Raw genomic sequence first — 25,511 nt, 5'->3', positions numbered from 1 at the left:
CCACCCACTGTAGGCTACCAGAGTGAGGTGTTACAACATTTTCAGGAACATTTCTAAAATCACATTTCTCTTATATGCACACAAAATTGTCCCCTCTGTCCCCAGTGGAAATTACGCCTTAGCTTATAATAATTCTTCTTCACATGATCTTAGCAGTTATATTATTTTATAGTATTAAAACAGCAACAACACAGCTAGCTCAGACCAAAAACAAAAGTGACTGGATACTCCGATTTTGAACCAGAACAAAAAAAAAGTCTGAAATATTACTTAATGCACCAAAACTATTGTGGAAGTAAAGTTATTTACTGTATATCTGACTCTTTACCTGAAATGGGACGTTGGCTGAAGCTATACATTTTCATGTATTCATGTCATGTTATGTCATACACTTTAGCTTCACTAATTATTCAATATAACTCCTATCTTTGGTATTAATGTATCAGCATTTGTAGTATTACAGCACAGTGCCACCTGATTGCACAGAAAGCCTGATATAAGCCCACTCAGGCATTGGAAAATGTATAATTCATCAACTTAATTAAAGTTGATAAATTATAAGCAGTGTCAGTTCTTTGCAACTACTCTCTCTGGTATTACTGGGGGTTACTGTGTTCTTCACTTTCTCTCTCGTTTATCATTTGTGTATGATTGCAGGCAGTGGTGGAATGTAACTAAGTACATTTACTTGAGTACTGTAATTAAGTACACATTTGAGGTACTTGTACTTTACTTAAGTCTTTTCATGCTACTTTCTACTTCTACTCCACTACATTTAAGAGAGAAATATTGTACTTTTTACTCCACTAAATTAATCTGACACCTACAGCTGAAATGATTAGACCAATAAACACTGACTTGATTGACAGAACTGTTTTCATTATTTCCAGTTTCTAAAAAGGGAGGATTTTTTTCGGCATTGAGTACTTTTACTTTTAATACTTTAAGTACACATAATTTTACACTGCAGGACTTTTACTTGTAATAGAGTTACAGTGTGGTATAAGTACATTTACTAAACGCTTCTCCCACCACTGATTGGAGAGCACTGAGGAAGTGACCTCTGAGTTCTGTTGTTGAAGTTGTTGGGATCCTCCCTCCTCTCTTGTCTGACTGGGATGATGGATAGGTACAGTATCTGTCTGGTCCATGGCTGAGGGAGTAGAGAGAGCTGGGAGAAGCTGAGATAGGGCTGAAGCTGACCTGTGTCGGTGGAAGGAGAAGTAGACAAATATTTTTATATACTATGTACTATATACAATATTTTTATTGATTCAGTGGGGAAATTACAATTATTAAAATATTTTGGAGTAGGGCTGGGCAATATATCAATATTATATCGATATCATGATATGAGACTAGATATCGTCTTAGATTTTGGATATCGTAATATCGTGATATGACATAAGTGTTGTCTTTTCCTGGTTATAAAGGCTGCATTACGGTAAAGTGATGTACTTTTCTGAACTTACCAGACTGTTCTAGCTGTTCTATTATTTGCCTTGTCCCCAGTTAGACATTATATCCACATTGCTGATGATTATTTATCTAAAATCTAAGTGTGAAGATATTTTGTTAAAGCACCAACTGTCAACCCTAGAATATCGCCGCAATATCGAGGTATTTGGTCAAGAATATCGTGATATCTGATTTTGTCCATATCGCCCAGCCCTATTTTGGAGTTGGGATTGAAATATAATGAAATGGAGAGAGATATTTACACTGAGGTTTTGTTCAGTATGTGCAGTCAGAGGCTGAACAGATACACACACATTTCATCTCACTAGCAGTACTTTGTAAAGTTGGTGAATTGGTTGTTTAGGGCATATCAAACTACACAAATGATCCGGCAGTCAAATTTGAGCAGATGGCAAATGGCTTTGCTCTCTGTCTGAATCACCTTAAATCTTTAGGTTTTGTATGGTTTAAATAGTTGAGCTATATAATGAGAATTAGTCAGTTTTAGAGTAGCTGGCAGGCTGATTTTGTTACATTTGGACAGAATCAGAATAGCCGTTTCCCCCCCATTCTACCAGTCTGTACAAAGCAAAGCTAACTGGCTTCTGGCTATAGCTTCCTTCTAAAAAAAATGTAAGGATTGTTTTAATGGTTGTTAAAATGAAGCTATCTACCACACACATTTTTTTTGGTTGCTTTGTTACAGAATTTAATTACTATCATGATGTATTATTTTAACATACCTCTCTTTGTTGACATGAGTAGTTGCGCATGAGGATATTTATAACCAACAGAAAAGTCAGACAGTTAAAGGAAGTACACAGCAGCTGTCAGAAGAGTTAGACATATGGACAAGAATGTCCTTACTGTGGATGCTAAAACCCTCTACTGCCTATTTTGTAATAATCAGGGCCACACGAAATCTGCAGCTGCAGTATTTTCTGCACATTTTCAACAATTTCAAAAAATATATAGCTGATAATGTTAGCACATCTCCATACCAAGCAGAAAAACAGTCTGAATTATACATGGATAATACCAGACGCAATCAGGTTATATATATTTTATTTAAAGGGGTGATAGAATGATGATATAGGGTATTTCCCACTGTTCCTTATGGTCTCCTAATGGGGTATGTAACATTAGTTGGGCTGAAAATGGCCTGATTGATATTTTATTGGCCCTTATGCAACCCTGTGTTTTGGCCCTATTTGTAACAAGAGCTTTTCTTCCAAATATGGTATGCTCATGAATATTTAGATGAGCTGCGCGCTGCTTGGTTGAGCCTTAGCCCCGTACACAAACGTAGAGACACGGGCTGATTGGTTGAGCGAATCGCCAATACACACACATTAGAAACGCGACAGAATCTCAGACACTGCAATGTTTCCTTACCAAATTCACTTTTGAGTCTTTTTTATGCGAGAAATCAACTATATAAAGCTCAAATATGGGCCGTTTTACGAAAATGGATGGCTAATTGCAAATTTGGTAAAACTGTGTGTCGGAGTTCAGCTGCCTGTGTTGCTGCCTCGCCGCCCGGCCTGCCTTCCTCCACAGATCCCGGCCTGCTGTGAGCTCGATTGAGCTCCGGCAAGGGTGCTGCAGCCCACAGCACCTCATACCCGCGCAAAGTCACCGTTTGGGCTAATGGGACTACTACCAAATGCCGCTGCCCTGACAGAGCTCCAGGGCCTGCATCTCCTCTCTTGCTGTAGCTAAATGGCCCGTTGTGTGAGAGTACAGATTGCGGCTAGTTAGCTTCATTTTGGGTCGTAATTCGAGTATATTTACAGTTTGAATTTCGTCACGCCAGTTACACAACATCTAACTAAATGTCTTATAAACCTAACAACGGTGTCTGATTTCAAGTTAATATTTGTGAAGACTAGCTAGCTAGGTGTTTCTTTAGCTGTGACTGTCCCTTCAATCCTAGCTACAAATCACGGATAGTTAGCTTCCTTTTCGCCTTAATTTGAGTATATTTACAGTTTGAATTCCGTCACGCCAGTTACACAACATTTAACTAAATGTCTTATAAAGCTAACAACGGTGTCCGATTTCAAGTTGATGAATATTTGTGAATTTCAGAGGAATTCTAAGAGGAGGCTAGCTAGCTCTCATTGATAGAGCACCATCCAGCCGCAGGCTCTATCAATGAGACTCACGGACAAGCGGCGTTTATTTCCCCAATCGTTTGTTTAAATAACTCAACACATTATAATTACACACATTAAAAGATTAACTGGAACTTGTGGTAACAGATTGCTGGTGTAACAAGCTCGCTGAAATGCGCTCTCACTCACACACACGGGCCATTTAGCTAGCAGGAAGAGGGGAGCTGCAGGCCCTGGAGCTCTGTCAGAGCAGCGGCGTTTAGTAGTCCATTAGCGGTGTTACCGGTGACTCTGCGCAGGTATGGAGTGCTGTGGGCTGCCAGTCGTAACGGAGCTCACTCGAGCTCACAGCAGGCCGGGGGCTGTGAAGGAAGGCAGGCCGGGCGGCGAGGCAGCAACACAGGCAGTACCGGCCTCTGAAAACTGACACACAGTCGGACAAAATTTGCAATTAGACATAAATTTTCGTAAAACGGCCCACATTTGACCTCTACATAGTTGATTTCTCGCATAAAAAAGTCTCAGAAGTGAATTTAATGGTAAAATACCATATGAACAATGTATACAATTTCTGAGATCTACACGACCTAGATTCAGAAGACTAACTGATCTCAGGTCAGTTGCGTAGCCTATGCAAATGTTGGGGCGTGACAAACACAGACTAGAGCCAAATGAGGAGGAGCCGCTCGTTGAGATTCGCCCGTTTTCAGTGGCAGTTTCAAATAGTGAGATTTGCAGAGAAAAGAGGTGTCAATGGGATTTAGAGGTTCTATGCATGTCCTAGTTACCCACTAAACTCTCAACTATGACAAGGTAAAATCAGTTTGGCATTCTATCACCCCTTTAAAGAAAAACTGGGCTGTCAGAATATGTATGCTATCCCATGAGTGTATAGTTATATGACCATGAAGACAAAATAAAGTTGAATCAGATATTTATTCAAATCGCACATAAAACAATAGTGAACAAGACTTTGGGCTTTTGAGATTTGTTTTTCTAGGCCTTGGTAGTCTCACATTGTCAAACCTATCTACAGCGCTGTGTCAGAGCTGTAGTAAAGTCTGGCTACACCACCTATCTATACTGGGATGGGGAAAAAAACTATCAAGTTGTTTGTATTTCTTTAGAACAATCACAACTGTCATGGGCGGGGCTTTATTCTATGGGATTAGTTTTGTGACTTTAATTCCAAGCAAAACTTCTCAAGTATCAAACAAAAAACACTAACTCAAGCAAAAAAATTGTCACCTCAAAGGTAAAACTTGAAACTTGCAAACAAAACATTTGTGTAGTTGTAAACTATTGCTCTTTTATTTGTTTGATATTATGTCCTTTTGTTTACAGTTCCCTTTGCTTCTTTCTCAATGATCAGTCTTTTGCTCTCTCCATCACGTTTGCAGTCATGCTCCCAGCTTTCTCCTTTGCGCTCCCTGAGTTTTTGCTTGCGATTCTGACACAAATATCTCGCGTGGGCGGGTCTTACAGGGGTGCATCCCCATTGGCTAATGAGAGTTAAGGGGAAAGTTTGAGTGACAGCTCAGCCTCAGTGCAGGTAAACTAACGTTAGAGACTCAGAGTCTGGTCTGGAGGACACACAAGCCACTCCACAGGGGATTCCTACAAGATTAATAAAGTGTAAGTATTATTAATATATATATTATCTGTGATCTACGTTGCAAGCATGGTTACTAGACATTTGTTGTTTCGTTGTGTTAAGTGACTAGCTAGCTAGCTAGTAAAGCTTTTTTAAGTTAGCATTTAACATTAGCTATAGGCTACTTCTAACGTTATCTAAAATTTGTAGCCACCGGCTACCTTACTGAGCTAATAATTTACCATGGGAATCATGTATTCTTCATGAGGCCTTACTCAATGGAGCTGTATTAATTATCGTCTTCTCTCTGTAGAGACCTGCAGGACCCGAGCAGAGCTACGATGCTCTCTCAGGTAACCTTAGGTTAGTAACGTAGCCATATTATGGTCTATTAGGAAAAAATATTATCCAGCTAATTACTAATTGTTGTGGTTGCTATTGGCCTGATAATACACAATGCTAGGGTATTGGTTAAGTTGTACAATGTAGAAGCTGTGAATGTAATGTATTATATCTAGAGGTCGACACATACTGTACAGTACAAATGCAGTGTTAGCACTGCTTAACTGGTTCATCTTTATAGTTTTGTGCTCATCTGTACTTTCCTAGTTATGACAAAGACTGGCTATTCTAACTCTAATTACATATCTTCTGTTGCATTTGCAAGCAGGTCAGCATAAGGAAAATGTTCATAGTGTTTTTAAAGCCTACACATTTGCTAATGGCTACTTAAAAGCAAGTTATTTTAATTGTAAATCACACAACCTTGGAAGCCTCAGTTATCAGTAAGAACTTTGTTACCATTTGATTTGTGTAAGAAACTTTGTTATAATTTTCTAGCACAGCTCATATCAGGCAGCAGGCAGACCAACCAGGAGGACGTGGGAGCAGCAGAGGAAGAGGAGCCTTTGGTCTCTCTGTGGAGGAAACACTGTGTGCGAAGGCTTCAAACAGCCAGGGTATAGACCAATAGTGTATGTACTGATCATATTTTGCTCAGATACTCAATTAACACTTACAATAACCTTTTTCTTAAGTTTTCATTGGTGTACTTGTAGTTTCTTAGTCCACTGTATGTCAATATATCCTACTACAGTATACTGTCCTGTAATTTAATTTATGTTTACATTGTCTTACTGTAATTATATTTTAAAATGCACATAATATATTAAAAACATTTTTACATTCACCCTTGTCTGTTTGGTTCATTATATAAAACAGGAAATAAGGTTGAGACTATTATAATGCTTTATTTTTAGTCCAATATAAAACTTCACATACATAATGGATATTTGAACATATTTAGCTGGGGCTCCGGTGGTAGAAGAAGCTGGAACTCATTATTTGCAGTACATCACAGGTCAGGGTCAGTTTTTCATCACCAACAATACACAAACATACTGAGTAATTGGGTTATGTATATATTTCACATATTCATTCAGTTTCACCTAAGGCAAGCTGTATTTCTCTGCTGACTTGTGTCTGCAACAACACTTCTGAGGGTGGTGCAGGAATATCACAAACAACTCCTGGACGCCTGGGATCATCTGGTCTCCTGAGCTCACTGATGGCCCACCGCTCCAGTCTGGACGACAGCCTTTTCTGCAGGACAGTTCTCTGAAGGGCTGGGATGTGGCTGTAGTCCTTCACTTCCTTGACTTCTTATTGTAAAGCTTGAAGTACCTTATTGGATGATAAAAATAATTAATAAATAATAAATAATTGTAATGCACTCTAGAAACATTTTTCTAGCTTTCTGAACACTACTGGAACACTTATTTCTGGAATATTATTGATCACACTTGATTCCTAGCTCCACGTTGACTACATGTGTAAAGTAAGATATGGCCAGCCACCAGGACACATGCACATCACATCAAACCATAAGGATCACTAAGCAAAGTATTTGTCAAGGGCCTGGTGTGTTAGTTAAAGTACATAGTTTGGACAGTAGTAACACTATGCATTAATTCTAAATATTGTTGACATTTACAGCGCAAAAAAATACGTCCGTTATCTGCCATCTTAAGGTAGTGCAAAGAAAGAACAGTGTGTACAGATGGAACATTATCTAATGTATGTGTCGAACCCTATATATATTACATTCACAGCTTCTACATTGTACAACTTAACCAATACCCTAGCATTGTGTATTATCAGGCCAATAGCAACCACAACAATTAGTAGTTAGCTGGATAATAATTTTATAGCTACGTTACTAACCTAAGGTTACATGGGAGAGCATCGTAGCTCTGCTCGGGTCCTGCAGGTCTCTACAGAGAGAAGACGATAATTAATACAGCTCCATTGAGTAAGGCCTCATGAAGAATACATGATTCCCATGGTAAATTAGCTCAGTAAGGTAGCCGGGTGCTACAAGTTTTAGATAACGTTTGCAGTATAACTAACGTTAAATGCTAACTTAAAAAAGCTTTACTAACTAGCTAGCTAGCTAGTAACTTAACACAACAAAACAACAAATGTCTAGTAACCATGCTTGCAGCGTAGATCACAGATAATATATATATTAATAATACTTACACTTTATTAATCTTGTAGGAATCCCCTGTAGAGCGGCTTGTGTGTCCTCCAGACCAGACTCTGAGTCTCTAACATTAGTTTACCTGCACTGAGGCTGAGCTGTCACTCAAACTTTCCTTTTAACTATCATTAGCCAATGGGGACGCACCCCTGTAAGACCCGCCCACGCGAGATGTTTGTGTCAGAATGCAAGCAAAAACTCAGGGAGCGCAAACGAGAAAGCTGGGAGCATGACTGCAAACGTGATGGACAGAGCAAAAGACTGATCATTGAGAAAGAAGCAGAGGGAACTGTAAACAAAAGGACATAATATCAAACAAATAAAAGAGCAATAGTTTACAACTACACAAATGTTTTATTTGCAAGTTTTAAGTTTTACCTTTGAGGTGACAATTTTTTTGCTTGAGTTAGTGTTTTTTATTTGATACTTGAGAAGTTTTGCTTGGAATTAAAGTCACAAAACTAATCCCATATTATTCCAGCAATTAGGGCCGGTGTTAAAAAAATGTAATACTGGTTTGATAGCAAGCCAAACACCAGACCGGATCAGGGTTCCAAATTTTACCACTAGGTGTTGCACTTATCTCAGCCGCTCCTGAGTAAGAGTGATGAGAGAGCCCATAATGAGAGTGTAGTGATTCAAGACCACATTGTGGCAGCAATGCACCTCAAAGCCATGACCTTTAGTGAGGTTATAATAAACTTTTTGGTTATTGGTTTGTGTGTTTACACTTTGCCTCGTCTTTTTCAGCTCACCTCTTTTGTCCACTTGAAATCCCACTTTTCCATATTGGCAGCACAGTTTTAGTTTTATTTTAAGAAAGCTCCGCTGTGTTGAACTTCAAAAGAGCTCAGGAAACTTGTGTGGATGCTAAGGCACTTCTTGATCAATAACAGATGCTACTTATGCTCTAACTCTTATGCTACTGAAAAGCTATTTGATTCAGAAAACAGCGATGCCCAACACTGTCTGCAATACAAGTTGGATTTAGTGGCATAGGTGGCCAAAACTCTACCACAATGTACACCCGTTGAGCCAGACTAGGGCCTTGGTGATCAGTGGGGAAAAACAGACATTGTAGCCAACACAGATCAAAAACTATTCTTGTAGTCAAGTCCCAGTTCCTTTTTGTCCAAAACGTTAGCTGTGCCATGCCTCAAAGCAGTTCCTGTCTGCAATGACACAGAGGGCCACATCACACTCCTTACACTTCCAGGGGGTAGCCTGTTTGGCCTTCCTGGTCTGTCTGCAGTTTACTGTATCAGCTGGTCAGACATATCAACACCGCCCATGTGCTTGTCATATTCCCCGATAGGTGTTGGGCATGGAATGCATTTGGTGATCCAGTCGCCACCCCGTGTTTTGACTCTCCTCTTCACAGTGTTTCCAGAGAATGCCGGGTGGATTGTAAAGCAGATAGAGACCTCACGCGAGTCCATCCACTTCACAAAAACCAGTGGGCCTACGGATCCACCTGATGGAGCCTCTAGGACAGGGCTCCAGACTAACTTGTTGCCTTGGTTGCACTGGTGCACCTAACTTTTTTATTTAGGTGCACCAGCACAAAATGTAGGTGCACCCAAATTTTTTATTTAAAAATAAATAAAAATATTTATTTATCTTTATTAATAAGGGAAAACATTCCACTAATTAACCCTGACACAGCACACCTGTGAAGTGAAAACCATTTCAGGTGACTACCTCATGAAGCTCATTGAGAGAACACAGAGTTATCAAAAAAAGCAAAGTGTGGCTACTTTGAAGAATCTAAAATATAAGACATGTTTTCAGTTATTTCACACTTTTTTGTTAAGTACATAATTTCATATGTGTTCATTCATAGTTTTGATGCTTTCAGTGAGAATCTACAATGTAAATAGTCGTGAAAATAAAGAAACACATTGAATGAGAAGGTGTGTCCAAACTTTTCACTGTACTGTATGTACTTTTGGTTTTATGTAGCCTGCAGCTAAATCTAATCAAATAACAATACTGAATAAGCCTAATCAGCATTTGACTGCCTCACTCCAAACCTAGTTTCTAAAGAATTAATTAGGTCATATCTGTCATTTAGCATACTGGAGGAGACTCATTGTCCCCTCAGGAAAGGTAACTGTTGTCTCTGCTTTTTGGGGAGCCACTCCCTGCTGGGCCAGACTTGATTAGAACAAAGGAAATGCATATCTCTGTAAACTTGAATAGAATTGGCACTACCATGATAAATGACCTTTGTCTGTGACCTGGAGTAAACCTGAAATCAGGGGTGTGTCCTTAATCCAAGACCCACAATTCCACAGGAATATAATTCGGAATCAGAGGTGATTTCAGGACTGATTGATGTAATTCCTGAAGACGAGGCATGTCATTTCAGTCCGCTGTCAGCTGCAATGTATCATTTGTTTTTGTCATGTCGTTTTCATCATGTTGTTCATTAAACCTTTTGCTTAACTCTCAATTCGACCACAGCCTCTCCTTCCTCCTCAGAATAAACGATCACGTCTTTTAGAATTTCTCTACAGCACCAACCTTGTTTTGAGATAAACGTCTTTTATTAGCGATGTCTTGGATAAGTACTTCATTACCCACAATCCCACAGTGATGCCTCTGATTGGTGAAAGTCATGCTGGTGAGGAGGGGGAGCTGCCTGCATGATCCATCACGAGGATTTACGACACTGCACGAATCACGATCTGTTCCACGTTTCTGCTGTTAGCCTCCGCCAGGAAGCTAACGTTAGTTTAGCTAACAGCTAATTCGGCTAACCGCTAGCTGACAGCTTGATTCAGTCTTAAATAACGTTAACTCAAACTGAACACTGGGGAAAGCAGGCTACAGCTGGGGTAACAGCTGTTATATATGTTAAGGGTTATTTTCAGGTTTTATTTTGAGGGTCTTTTAAAGTTATTACATGCTGTCTCAACTAGCGGTTAGCCGAATTAGCTGTTAGCTAAACTAACGTAGCTTCCTTTATTCAGTGGTGCGCGGTGGTTTATGGGATGAGTAGTTCCTTCACCCTGAAATGACGATATGTACACAGTCTTGTACCTTTGACTTTTTGGGGATTTTCTGTTCGTTTTTTCACTCGAAATGGTACGTTGTATGCTTATGAGTCACGTACTATCTGGTTAGCCTAAGGCATGGTCTAAAACTCTTTATGTACGGATTTTTCCAGACATCAATGGGAGAAATGAATGGGAAATTTAATTCCGGAACCCAAGGTCTCTCAGAGGAGGGGCGGGACTGATGAGCTCTATATATCAGCTTCGCTACCGTCTTGGTCCGTTCGAGCGTAGGGGGAGTGACGTAGGCAAAAAAAAAAGGCATGACTTGGATGTGGGTGGGGCTTGATGTCAAGCCACCTTGTCAGTACCCGATCCGTTCCACCGGCACAATCCGTTCTGCACATGAGCAAGATTTTCACGCATGCGCTGTGGTACGAGGATTTACGACACTACCCAATCTGTTCCCACGCTAGCCTCCAGCTAACGTTAGTTTAGCTAATAGCTAATTCGGCGGACCGCTAGGTGATTATAGCGGTCTGCCATTAGCCTCCACCGGGAAGCTAACGTTAGTCTAACCGTTCGCTGAGACAGCATGTAAACTTTAAAAGACCCTTGAAAATAAACGTTAACATATATAACAGCTGTTACGTCAGTTCTACTTGTGCTCATTTAAAATACAATCACTCAATACTTGTCTTTTTTGTTATTACTGTAAAGTCTTAATTTAACTGTAGCCTGCTTTCCCATTATGTTTGACTTAACGTTATTTTAGACTGAATCTAGTTGTTCGTTCTGCCTGCACGATCCGTTCTGCGCATACGTTATTTTAGACTGAAGGCTGTCGGCTAGCGGTTAGCCGAATTAGCTGTTAGCTATCCCGGTGCTAGTGTGGAACAGATTGGGCAGGTCGTAAAACAGTATTATCATCTGCGCATACGTCATGGCATACGTGTCATCTTGCACATGCGCAGAACGGATCGTGCCGGTGGAACGGATCGGGTACTGACACACCTTCCTGCAGGCTGCAGCGAGATGCTCCTCTAATGTTCAGCTTCGGCAGCTTTACCTATGCTAAAATATACAATGACTGAGGAAGAGTGCCTTGCTGAATGGACTCAATGTTTTATTGTTTTATTTCATGTGAATACTAGTTTACTAGAGGAGTAACTTAGTATTTGAAGTAATCCAGTAATGCAGGAAGTGTGCATTTAGTTTCCATGCTTATTGTGTTTCCACAACAATGTTAGTGAGTAAATCTACTGAAATGGCCACCACACCATAACAGAGGAGTGTGATGCGTAAGATGAGAATGCAGAGGTTTAGTCACATGTCATGGCTGTAGAAAAACAATGGCTACCTGTATGTATTTGTCAAGCACAAACCAAAGAGGTAAGCGAGTGTCTGGAATGCGCAGCTCCAAGTGGCTAAGCTTCGCTTCAGAACTTGAACCTCCTATGGCGCCATTTTGATGCTAAAAAGGTATCACCTTCCGTTAGCATTCCAATGACTAGCATTCATTTTGACGTCACTTGACAGCGAATAACTTTACATCTGAAGTGTTTAAAGACTCTGTTTGTCCATTGTTTAGTTCTAAAGAAACACGACAATATATAAAAGGCTCCATTACCTTGTACCTCACGTTATGGCTCCGTAGCAGACGTTTTTGTAAAAATAGGCTAACGATTGTGTCACATAGTAGAGGAATTACCATATAGTACAGGAGAAGCTTGCAGGCAGTTTCGACTTACATGAGCTGTTTAGGTTTAATTACTAATGTTAAAGCGCCCATATTATGCTCATTTTCAGGTTCATAACTGTATTTTAAGGTTGTACCAGAATAGGTTTACATGGTTTAATTTTCAAAAAACACCAGATTGTTGTTGCACAGCTCTCTCTCACTGCTGTAGATCCTCTTTTCACCTGGTTTCTGTTTTAGCTACAGAGTGAGACCTCTTTTCATCTTCTTCTTCTGTACTATCTTTGATTGCACTCGCACATGCTCAGTAGTTCAGATGTAGATCATGTCAGCTAGCTAACTCTAGAGACAGTAAAAGAGAGCCTGTTTCTCCAACTTTGGTCAGTTACAAGGCAGGATTAGCTGGGAGACTTCTAAATGAGGGCGCACATGTAAGTAGTTCTTTTGTAGATTATGGTGAACTTGTGTGTGTTGTAGCAGTGCTTTGCTATTGAGAACGACATAGCATACGTTCTCTGTCTCTGTGTAAGATTGGGAATGATTGAGATTTCTCTTGGCACAGCTACCAGAAGACTTACAACATTCAGACACGTTGCTCATGTCACATCTACGTTGTCTCTCTCAGTTGGAGGCTGCTCAGTAAAGCAAGAGATCACCGGAAAAGTTCTTCTAATAGCCTTCACTGGTCTCCGTCCAGAGCAACGGGATCTGTTGGTCCATTGTATACTGTCTATGGCGCAAACCAGCACAGAAGGCATCAATAAATTGTTGGGGAGGGTCATCCCTTTTTTCCATATCATTTTGGATGACCATCCAAAATGATATGGAAAAAAGGGTGGTCAGGGTGGTCAGGTCTATTTTGAGTAAAGATCCCAAAACTCATCCAGTGGCCCCTGAAATAAATAACGAACAGTCACTTAACACTTTATTCTGTTTAGGGGGTAAAAATGAAACACATCAGTCATGCACAAACGTGATCATTTATCATTGTTATTGTGGGCCATCTCATACAAAGAATGTGTAGGCCTATCTCAGCACAAACAGTCTCTTTCAAACTGTGCTACAAGTCAACTGATTATAGTTGTGTTTAATTTCATTAGACTCATATTATGGTATGTCTGTGTCGACCCAGAATCGCAATTTTTGTCTTATGGTAGCCTATACAATATTGTTATGACCATATGGCCATTAAATGTTTTGCAGCAAGGTGCTGCTCCTCGTTTTCTCTCGGGCGACTACTGTTATCTTAGTCTCGGTTATGTTATGAAGTGAGTTGCAGCAAAAGTCTGGTGATTTGATGTGAAGAACATATGAAGCTTATTTTCTCCGAGTTTGACTTTTATTTATCCCACACATAATTTGTTGGCCTACTTTGACGACACAAAATGGTCATGGTATAGGATTACAAAACGTCAATGTACTGAGAGAGTTTGATGACATTCAGATGTTGCTGTTTCAGATTCCTAATATTGGTCTAATGACATTAAACACAACTATAATCAGTTGACTTGTGGCACAGATTGAAAGAGACACCATAGACTGTTAATGACAAACAAATGACTCCCTCAGGCCTTCTATCTTCTATCCATTGAAATCCTACAATTATAGCAACTATTTCTGCTGTAAATACAGATATCATTAATTATTTTGCTTATGACTATATCAATCTCAGGTCTGTACATTCCTGTTCCTACATGTCCACTCCCTGGATCTTTAAATCCATCAATACATATTTGCTTATACTTTTAATAATTCTACACATAATCTTGAACCAAATATCCAATGCTATCCACATTTCAATCAATCCTCTCTTCTGCTCCACAAGTCCACACAGGGCACTGGACATATCCATGGAGGAATATTGCCCCACACAATATTTGGCCCATAATCTTACCTATTTAAACCATATTCAGTGTGTGCTGTCCCAGAGGATAATGGCTGAGAGGCTCCTTTTGTTCTGATGTCACTTCCTGCACATTTCTGTGCCAGGAAGTCAAATACAACCTAGTCAAATGTTACACAGAGCCAAATAGAGTCAAGAAAATGGTTAGCAGTTATGATAAGAATACAGAAAGTTTATCTCAATAATAGCATACAAACCATTAATTGGCTCAGACCAGATAAACAAACTGTAAAGCTGATTGAGTGCAAAAGTTCATTATTGACTGTGGATATTTAGTAGTTTGATAAAACGTTCCTACTCTTAGGTTACATAATGACAACTAAGTAATCTTCTTTACAACTAAACTCCATGCACAAGACTATGAGATAAAAGCTCCTGATTGAAAGCTCTCGAAAAAGTAAGCAGACGTTGAGTTAAACTTTTTTGTAAAACTTCAATAATCCAAAAACCTTTTGACTATTGATTGTTAACTGCTGGCGAAGAGGTATGATAATTCCAGTCAAAAATAGCTCCTGCATTGAGCCGTCATCAACTAGCAAATTGCCATACTTGTTTACATGTTCAACTGCAGTTGCCCTGTCTACCCTACCCGCTGCCATCCACCTTGGTGGATTTGTGTCTACAGTGGAAACAATTGAGGTGGCGCTGTCTGAAAGTACGTTTTGTCATGCTAATGTATTGATGTTCTTAATAGAGACGTTCCGATACAATTTTTTTTTTTGGTACCGATACCAGTGTGTTAACCCTCTAAAATCTAAGGGCATTTTCTAGATTTTAAGATATCTTCTTAAAATCTCCTTTTAAGGGTATTTGCACATAACCTGATCCCCATGTGTTGCATATCAAAATGTTTAGAACAAAATCCTAGAGCAATGAGATAATTTGGTCCTCAAGTTGAAAAGTTGAAGTTCGTTTTTTGGAATTCCTCAAATTTCGTAAAGGTGAAAATGTAAAAACATTGTTTTAGTGCCTGAAATGAGTTTACAAAAGTCTTAGGTTAACAAAAGTAGTATGATATATGAATAAAATAGTGAATAAATGTATAATAAATGTCTAAAATACAATTTTGTAACATTGTTTTTTGAGTAGGAGTATTGTCTGTTGTCCAAACATCGTTGGACGCTCCAGCATGTCCTTCGCCCTCAGAGGGTTAAAAAAATGCATATACATATATTTTACTATCATTGTTGTACAGCCTGGCTCAGGTCAGAGCCTGTCTATGGAGAGCCTGTTCACTCCCTATCTCACTCCCTATTAAGCCCCATTGTACCAACCCGGAATTTTCCTGAGAGTGGAAGTTCTCCCCTTATTAGACATTCTCTGCTCAGGTTAAACTCTTTGTGAAACATGAACAAACACAAACAATGAACGCAACAGAACTTTCTTTTATTATCCAGTTTGACAGTGAGTCATAACAGAAAAAGAACATAAATAAACTACTTTAAAGTAGATGTCTTCAGGGCGGTATCGGATTGTTCATAAACTCCAGTATTTGCCGATACCGATACCAGCATTTTAGGCGGTATCGGAGGCTTTTCAGATACTTGTATCAGTTGTGGAACTACTCTAGTTTAAAAGCTAGACTAAAAAAAGGAGCTAAAACTTGTTTTTGTTACATGGAAATACAAGCGACCAATCATATGACACAGCACAAACACAAACAATGAACGCCACAATGGTACGGCTCTGCTCGACTCAATTCACTACTTTTCTGTTTTTGTTTTCCACTGCGCATAATAGGCAGGATTCTCTGCTCATTGCCATAGCATGGGAAACTGCTGTAACATCTTCAACGCAACACTCGCTGAATCCTTTCATCTGCAACCAAGTGATGTGAGCTGAATTAGGCCTCAATAGCAATACAGAGAACCTTCTGTAAAGTATCTGTAAAGTGTCCTGAGATAATGTCTTTTATGATCATCTTCAAAGCGACATTCGTTGAATCCTTTCATCAGCAACCAAAAAGAAGAACATCTGCACTTCATCAATTGTACGCTGTAGTGTACATGTTCGCTGTAGTGTGTGCTGTAGTGTAGACTACGCCGTAGTTTTGCTGGCTGCCATTTAAAAATAAATGATCTCAAAGTGGTTGAAGCTAAAAACTGAGTGCTTTCTGTTTACAAGTTATGATTTTGTTAAAATGACTAAATACTGTTTAAAACCCTGATAAGTCTCAGGTTTTCAACCAGAATTTGTCCGTGTGCGGTCAATTGGTCATCAACATACTGCATCATTAAACAATATTTCGTAATTTAGTTACAGTAATGCAGTAATATTTCAATGTTCAATAGTACAATGTACTGAGTAATATTTATGGATATTTATATCTTTTCAAAGCTGTTATTAATAATATGAGATGTTCTAATTGTGAGCAACACTGGTACAAATATTATCAGTTTACTAACCATTGTCTTTTCAAGTTTGTCTACCAGCCTCATAAATTCTTTTAAATGATTAACTGCTGTTTAAAATCATACATGTAGCACCTAAAATCATATTTTCCCGCAGATGTGTTTTAGACAAACAGCTGCTGACTATGACATGTAGGCTACCTGTAATCTTGATCCCATGCTGTTGTTGTGTGTGCAGGATCTTGGCCACTGTGGGGGCGGATTTTGATCTAAGAACACTGAGGGCAGTGAGAGTACTGCGGCCGCTCAAACTGGTCTCTGGCATTCCAAGTAAGTTAACTTCACATTTTAACAAATTTTTTTGTAACTAGTATGTTACTGATAATAATACAGCACTATCAAAAATATTCCAGAAACAGAATTAAAGTCAGGGCGCATTTAGCCCGGCTTAGCGTAAAGACTGGAAACTTGCTAATTAACACTTTGTTTCTTTTCTTTTTTTTTTTTTTGTTATTGAAGTCTTTATTGATTTTGAACATTTTGAACAAAACAACAATACACCCCCACCCCCAAAAAAAAAAAAAAAGACAGCTTTTAAGCATGATAAATTCACCTTTGCATTTTGGGCCAATTATCATTAACCACTACCAACAGACATACCAAAAAGACATAACATCAAATTATAAAGTGCCTATACATCAAAACATCACAAAAATACTAATAGACTCAGCAAAAGACAAGTACAAAAAAAAAAAAAAAGAATCAATCAACCTCAGTCAAAAACCCATCCCCAAGATTTGTCAAATCCTTCTGTATCATCATTGATTCTGGCTAGGAATCTTTCATATGACACAATTTTCAGCATATTTTCTTTCCACCTATTAAACTCTGGCTGAGATGGCTCCTTCCACACACTGAGAATCACTCGGGCAGCTGCTATCACACCCACCTTTATAACCACAAAATCATACTTCAAAACTCCGGGTAATACCGACTGGTCCCCTAATAAGCACAATCTTGGTGACATGGGTATTGTCAAGCCAACCCACCTTCCTATACTGTCCAGAACTCTTTGCCAAAAGGGGTAAACTGTCCCACATTCCCAAATAGCATGCAAAAATGTCCCTTGATCTGATTTACATTTCCAGCATATATTATTGGGCATAATTCCCATTCTGTGAAGTTTAGAAGGAGTGAAGTACCACCTATGTATTAATTTGTACTGAGTAAATTTACCCCTGACCTCTCTTATATATTTATTGGAGTGTGACAAAATTTTGCACCAATCCTCTTTCCCAATGACACAACACAGATCTCTCTGCCAGATGGTTCTCAAATTTTCACATATTTTTTTTTTTTTTAATTGTTAAATAATTTGTAGAAAACAGCTGCTCTATGTTCTGAACCAGACAGTTCTAAAAACTCCACCACTGTATTTGTGTTTTGAGTAAATTTTCCTTTGGTAATACAATCCCTTATTTGTAAATATTTCCAAAAATTTGTTTTCCTAATCAGACCATATTTTTGGGTTATTTCCACAAAGGACATAAACCCTCCCTCTGAGTAAAGATCACTTATTCTATGTATGCCTTTAACAAGCCATTCATTCCAATATACAGTTTTTTTCCCAATCCGTGCAGTAGAGTTGTTCCATATCGAGGAATAAGGTTGTCTTAAATGAGATGCTCCACAAATCTTCTGTACTTCCGCCCAGACAGCTTTAGAATACATGAGTACTTTATAGATTAGTAGATTATGATGAAAGTCCTGTGCACTGTTAGCTGATCCCTGTGAGAGAACATCCAAGGGTGTAAACGGGCTCACTAGTTCCTGTTCAATCTTAATCCAGCTCAGTTCAGAGTCCGACCCTGACCAGTGTTTGACCAGTCTTGACATTTCAAATGCTAAGTTATACAGTTTCACATTTGGAAGAGCCATTCCCCCAATGTCTCTAGGGGCCCACATTTTCTTTATATTAACTCTTGGCTTCTTCTTGTTCCACAGAAACTGTCTAATTATCTTCTCATATTGACTAAATATATGTAAAGAAATTCTTACAGGTAACATCATGGACACATAATTGAACTGCGGTGCCACCACCATTTTAATCACATTAATTTTACCCCATAATGTAAGATTCAATTTTCCCCATTTATCCAAATTTGTTTTGATTTTTAGAAGGAGAGGTTCCATATTTGAAAGCATAATGTCCTCTAGGTTTGGGTTTAATAATATTCCTAAATACTTCATACCCAAAGGTAAACACTTGAAATTGAATGCAGTAATGTATCTAGAATGACATGTTGTTGAAAGCGGCATGCCATCCGATTTGTACCAATTTATTTTATAACCTGACAACTTTGAATATGACTCAACACATGTGAGCAACGCCGGTAGAGATTGCGTAGGATCAGTTAACACTGCTAAGATATCGTCGGCGTACAAAAACAGCTTGTGTTCTGTACCCCCTGCGTGAACACCTTTGATATCAGTATTAGCGCGAATAGCTAGAGCCAGTGGTTCCAGAAATATTGTGGAAAGTAGTGGGGACAAAGAGCACCCCTGACGGGTCCCGCGGGAGAGATGGAAAAAATCTGACACCAATCCATTTGTCAGAACTGCTGCCCTCGGACTGGAATATATAGTTTTCACCCATCTACAAAATCCAGGCCCAATGCCGAACCTTAAAAGGGCTGCCATAAGAAAGCCCCATTCTACCCGGTCAAAAGCCTTCTCCGCATCAAGCGAGAAGGCTGCCACCTGGTCTAAACTAGATTTACTTTTATGTGTAAGATGAATAAATCTTCTCATGTTGTCACCCGAACACCTATTCTAAATAAATCCAACTTGATCCCCATTAATAATATTCGGCAATATCTTATCTAAGCGGGAGGCTAAAACCTTTGTCAAAATCTTAACTAAAATCTCTCCTAACAGGCTTACTGGTCTGTAACTCGCTGGATCGGAAATATCTCTATCCTTTTTAGGAATAAGAGATATTAGTGCGTCATTAAATGTACCCGGTAAGGAGCCTATTTCTAGTGCCTCAAGATAAACTTTATGCAAGACTGGAGCCAAAATATCAATATATTTCTTATAATATTCAATTGGGAAGCCATCCAAGCCTGGCGACTTCCCATTTTTCCTTGATAAAATAGCATCTCTGACCTCTTCTTCCTTTATAGGTGCATCCAGCCTTATTTTTTGTTCATTAGAAAGAGTGGGTAATTGTAGACCTGAGAAATTTTTTTCCACCTCCTCCTCATTAAGCACCCCAGCAGAAGTATACAAATCCTGATAGAATGATTTGAAAATTGAGTTTATTTCCTTTGATGAGGTTACCACTTGGTTATCTTTTTTAATCATTGAAATATTATTTAAGTTATCTTTCTGCTTCAGTTGTCTCGCTAATAATCTACCATTCTTTTCACCACCCTCATAAAATTTTGTTCTAAGCCTAAATAATGCATATTCAGCCTTTTTATTATAAATATCATTTAGCTGATATTTTAATTTACAAATAGTCTGGTATTTAGCATTTGAATATTGTCTTGCCAAATCCTTCTCCAATTCAACGATTTCTTTATCCAACGTTTTTCTCTTTCTAAACTACTTTTTTTAACTTTTGTCGAATATGCAATTATCTTTCCTCTTATATATGCTTTGGATGCTTCCCAGACTGTGGCTACTTTATCTGTAGAACCCTATTGACTTCAAAGAAAAATTCCAGATCTTTTGTTAACTCCTCACTAAACACTTTATTTTGCAACAACATAGTATTGAGCCTCCAACGGACCCCTTTTGTTTTTTCTGTATTTAAATCAATTTGCGAACTCTACTGTGGCATGATCACTAATAGCAATGGTACCAATCTCACAACCTACCACTGCATCTACCAAGGACTTTGATATTAAGGCGAAATCTATCCTTGAATATGTTTTATGACAATTAGAATAAAATGTATAATCCCTTGAACTAGGATTAACTATCCTCCAGATGTCTACTAAGCTAAGGTCCTCCGTCATCAAATGAATAGCCTCTCTGTCCCTAGGTGAGGACCTACCCCTGGGTTTGCTCTTATCAATTATCCCATCCATCACCTGATTGAAATCCCCAGCCAATATAACCTGCCCTTCATGATCACCTATTATCTTATTAATTCCGTGAAAAATCTGGTTCCTCTTTATTAGGTGCATAGATATTACACAGAATTATTCTAACCCCATTAATTAAAGCTTCCAAACATATAATACGCCCTTCCTTATCATTATATTTTTTCAGCATCACAAAGCTTAAGTTTTTATTAATAAGGATCAGAACACCATTTTGCTTGCTTGAGTATGAACTATGAAAGATTGTGCCCACCCAATCTCTTTTAAACTTTTTTGCCTCTTCCTCTCCTACAATGTGAGATTCCTGGATAAATGCTATATCTGTATTTTTATTTTTTAAGTATGTCAGAACCTTCCTCCTTTTAACTGGGTCCCCACATCCTTTTATGTTCCATGATATGATTTTAATGTACCTATTCATCTTTATCTAAAAGACAAATAAACAAAACAAAAATAAAAATAAACTAAATAAATAAAAATAAGAGGGACACATGGAACCTGTACTCTTTACAACCCTGGTCAAAACCAAAACCATTACACATCTCAGATATATCTATATATATATATACACACATGTATATAGGCACTCAATATTACCAAACACCTCTGGCCCATTCAAACTAGCTGTCTTAACAAAATCAAAAATGAACAGAATGAACACCCTTCTTTGCATAGCAACCCAGAACAATGTTGCTAAGCGCCCCCCGCCTCCCCCCCCTCCCCTCTCTTCCGTCCTACCAAGCTCAAACTCACTATAGCTTGAGTCACGAAACTTTACTTGGTCCGTGAGACACATTAGAAGTCATACGGCCGCACAGCCCATTTAACCCCGATATACCCATTGTTTGTTACCTTAAGTTTTCAGTTGACAAACACTTCTCCACTATATTACATTAAGTCCCGCACTCCTCTAAGTTGACTCCTGCAAACATTTCTCAGCCTTCTTTCCATCTTTGAACGTTTTCTAGTGTCCGTTCCACGTAAAAATAAGTGTTGCAGGATAAGCCAACCTATGCTTCACTTGTAGCTCGTGAAGACGCTTCTTCGTCGAATTGAACGCTTTTCTCTTCTCCGCCAACTCCCTCGTAACGTCCTCAAAGAAGGAAAGTTTAGCGCCTTCCCAATTGATCCCCCGTTTCTCTCTAGCCATTTCGTAATACTTTCTCTCCCTGGCAGATGAACGTGAGAACGGGACCAAGTATCGCCCTGGGAGGTTCATTAGGGCCCGGCATTGGTACGGTGGGCGTACGACGACGTTCAATTTCAAATTCGCTTCCGAAAGCTCAAATGCTTTATCCAGAATCTCCGCACATATTGATCCACTTTTCCGGGCTCCTCCACACCTTCTTTAAGTCCAATAATCCGTACATTATTTCTTCTACTCCGGTTTTCAAGGTCTTCCACCCGTGACCATAACACCTCCAGCCTATCCTCGCATTTGTTCACTTTTGCCTCAGTAAAGCGGCGCCTAGCATCTTCAATGTCTGATATACGCTGTTCGCCGCCTCTCCCAGCCTCACTTTTATATCTTCCACTCGTGCTCTTTTAGTTCTTTAGTGGCGCCTTTTATAGTATTGACATCTTTTGCCACTATCTGGAGAGTAGCATCATTATCTTTTCTTTTTTCTAACACATCATTTTTGCTATCGCTTCCCTTGACTCTCCTCCGTTGCGGCTCAGAGGGCGTCGTCAGTCGCAGGTGTGCTTGCAGGAGACTCTAGCTCCATGGTCTGGGCCGAGAGTGGAGCCGTGGCGAGGCTAATGCTAGCTTGTTTCTTCCTCGTAGTAGCTCCCTTGAAGAAGTTTGCCTTGTTGTTGCTTGTCATATTTCCGAAGGCTGCAGTCCTAGATGAACATCAAAATCGACAGAGGGTGTCAAAATTTGCAAATATTTGCATTTACAGACATGCAAATACTAGGATTTAACAATCTCTACCTTTGTGATCCGGCAATAATTCAAGGGACCTTTGCTTTCTCTCTCTCTCTCTCTCTCTCACTCCCCAAAAAAAGGCAAACAAAAAATTATTAATTATTAAAATAACATTTTTCAAAAGCATGTTTCTCTTGTCTGCATCAGGTCTTCAGGTGGTATTGAAGTCCATTATGAAAGCCATGGTACCTCTGCTGCAGATTGGCTTGCTGCTCTTCTTCGCCATCCTCATGTTTGCCATCATCGGCCTCGACTTCTACATGGGCAAGTTCCATCGCACCTGCTTCAGAATAGACACAGGTAAGCAAGAGGAGAACAAGGGAAACAAGTTATTGCTGTATAGGCACAAGTTCATAGGACCGTAATCATCCCTATGTTATTGCTAAGCACACAGGGCTGATCTTTAGGCATTTTTTATTAATTGTACAGTGACATAAAACTTGATCCATTTCTGCTCTTTGTTTACTGTGCTCCAGCTGTCAAAAACATCACATTGTTGAGTAACTTATTGAGGTTTCTGCAAAGCACAAACAATATACATGCATGTATAGGCTACACTCAAGTTTTGAAAAGGCTCCAACTCCCCATGACAGATGTGACGAACAATTTTTTTTTAAAAGATACCCTCTTCTATGATACATTCCAATTAGCCTCACATTTCTCTATGATATTATATGTGATCAAAAAAGAGACAAATGACAGACCTGCTTCACAGCTTTTTTTTTTTTTTTTTGAAGATACAAAATTACTGGTCTAAAATATTCAGCTCTAAACACCTTCTGAAGTATATATCTGTTGTTTCTTCATTAGAAAGTTGTAAAACAAATTTAAATTGAATAGAAAATTTTAATATATATTCAATTTATATATTTAATTCATAGTGACATGGTATTTTCAGTGTCAAACAAGATAAAAATGAATATAATTTGTATCGTCATGATTTAAAATGCAGTGAACGGTTAAACATTTTTTTTTGTTTTACAAGGACCTGTTGATATATAAAAACTAAATTTTGTAGCCAAATCTAAAAATTGTCATTAGTGTGACCGCCTCAAGCATGGTTACAACTTTTATGAATTAGAAAGAAAAGCATAAGAATGTTCAGGCAGGCATAAGTGTATATTTTAGTAAATTGCAATCATTTCACGTCCTGCGGTGTGACACCTTAGGAATTCTCTAAAAGACGCGTTCGTTCTGATTTCTGGAGGAAGGAAGGAGAGGCTTGGGTCGAATTGAAAGTTAAACAAAAAGGTTTAATATAACAACATGAAAACACAAATGTTACACTGAGCTGACAGCGGACTGATCTCATGCTTCCCCTTGCGGGGTTACAGAAGAACAGTCCTGAGACATATGCCAATGGACATTCCCCGGATCACACATTTATTCCCTCCACTTGGGTGGTTCCTCAAAATGAAATCTTCCCCTATTGGTCTGATGTCTCTCAAAAGAAAAGGTGTACGTTCCCAATCAGTGTCTTGAGGCTACACCCGGTCACAGGATCTTACCGAGACGGTGTCAATTGTTTCCAAACTACAGCAAAACTCGTTCTTTGTATTAATCACGTCTGGCTCAACAGGGGAAGTCTTCTAGCGCTTTTACATTTATGCTAAATAACAGCAATGACCTAATCAATTCTTTAGAAGCTTGAGAAGGTGTGAGCCAGACAAATGCTGATTAGGCTTAATCAGTATTGAAACATTCCTTCACTCAGTTACACAACAGTTTACATTTTTTAAGTTACATTTTTTACCTTAAAGTACATTGTTTTCAAAACGTAAGCATAGTTTTAACTTTTTACTTCAACACACCATATCTTGATTTTAATCGGGCAATTCCACAGATAACTTTATTTAGTTAAAGGACCCCATTAAAAGCCATGATCATCTTACTGACTACTGATGCCCCCTGTATTGTGGCTCATGATGTGCGTACGGTGAGTGTCCAAATACTTAACTTTTTTGAACCACGATTAAAAGTGTTGTGTTGTCCTTTGGTGTGACAGCTCTAAATTATATACATATTTTGTTTAATAAAAACTGTAGGTAAAGTACACAGTTATGAATTTCTTTTTGCAAATACTAGCTAGCTAACTGCTAACTGCTAATGACAGGTTAGCTAGCTAGCTAGCTAGCTAGGTATGACCCCGGTAGCAAAATTACGAATCCCACTATGGCCACGCCAAAAACAATTCACATGGTACAAACCCAATGGTACATGTAAATCTAGAATTGACTACTGGCTGACTGCTAGTTCATTCGGAGAATCTGCCTTTCAAGTTTCAATGTCTAAAGCCCCTTTAACTGATCACTGTTTAGCAGAAATAACACTAAATTCAACTTGTAGGAAAAAGAACAACAAAGGGTACTGGAAATTTAATACTAATTTGCTAAGAAATAAGGACTACTGTTCAAAAATAAAAGAAATAATTAATGAAATTGAAGCTACCGAATCCATAAATAATTATTGCAATAAGTGGGAATATGTAAAATATAAAGTTAGAGAATTTTCTATAAAGTTTAGCAAGGAGCTTAATAAGAAAAGGCAAAAAGAGGAAAACAACCTGTTTTATGAAATCAGCCAGTGGTGTAGTAGGCCTGAATTGAGTAGTGAAGACAAGGAGAAACTAATGAAATTACAAACACAATTAGATATTAAAGCTGCGAGCAGCGATGGACGGGCCCTCGCGCCTCTGCGCGCGTCGGGGTTACCGGCGGATGCCGCTCCTTGCGACCGTGCAATTGCGCGGCACTCAGACGCCACACACCGTCACCAATGAAAAGGGAACTCCCCGCCGAGTTCAACG

At 38.9% G+C, this 25,511-nt stretch overlaps 1 protein-coding gene across 1 annotated transcript in view; it reads left to right on the top strand.

Moving 5' to 3' along the window:
- Positions 1–25,511, top strand: part of LOC120561038 (voltage-dependent N-type calcium channel subunit alpha-1B-like) — a 261,579-nt gene that overhangs the window by 81,264 nt on the left and 154,804 nt on the right. The window contains exons 5-6 of the mRNA XM_039804005.1: positions 16,902–16,993; positions 22,853–23,005. Coding sequence (XP_039659939.1) covers positions 16,902–16,993; positions 22,853–23,005 — 245 coding nt within the window. The remainder of the gene's footprint in view (positions 1–16,901; positions 16,994–22,852; positions 23,006–25,511) is intronic.

The sequence above is a fragment of the Perca fluviatilis genome, chromosome 6 (assembly GCF_010015445.1).
Source record: "Perca fluviatilis chromosome 6, GENO_Pfluv_1.0, whole genome shotgun sequence".
Taxonomy (NCBI): Eukaryota; Metazoa; Chordata; class Actinopteri; order Perciformes; family Percidae; genus Perca; species Perca fluviatilis.
This window is presented reverse-complemented; position numbering and strand designations above follow the sequence as displayed.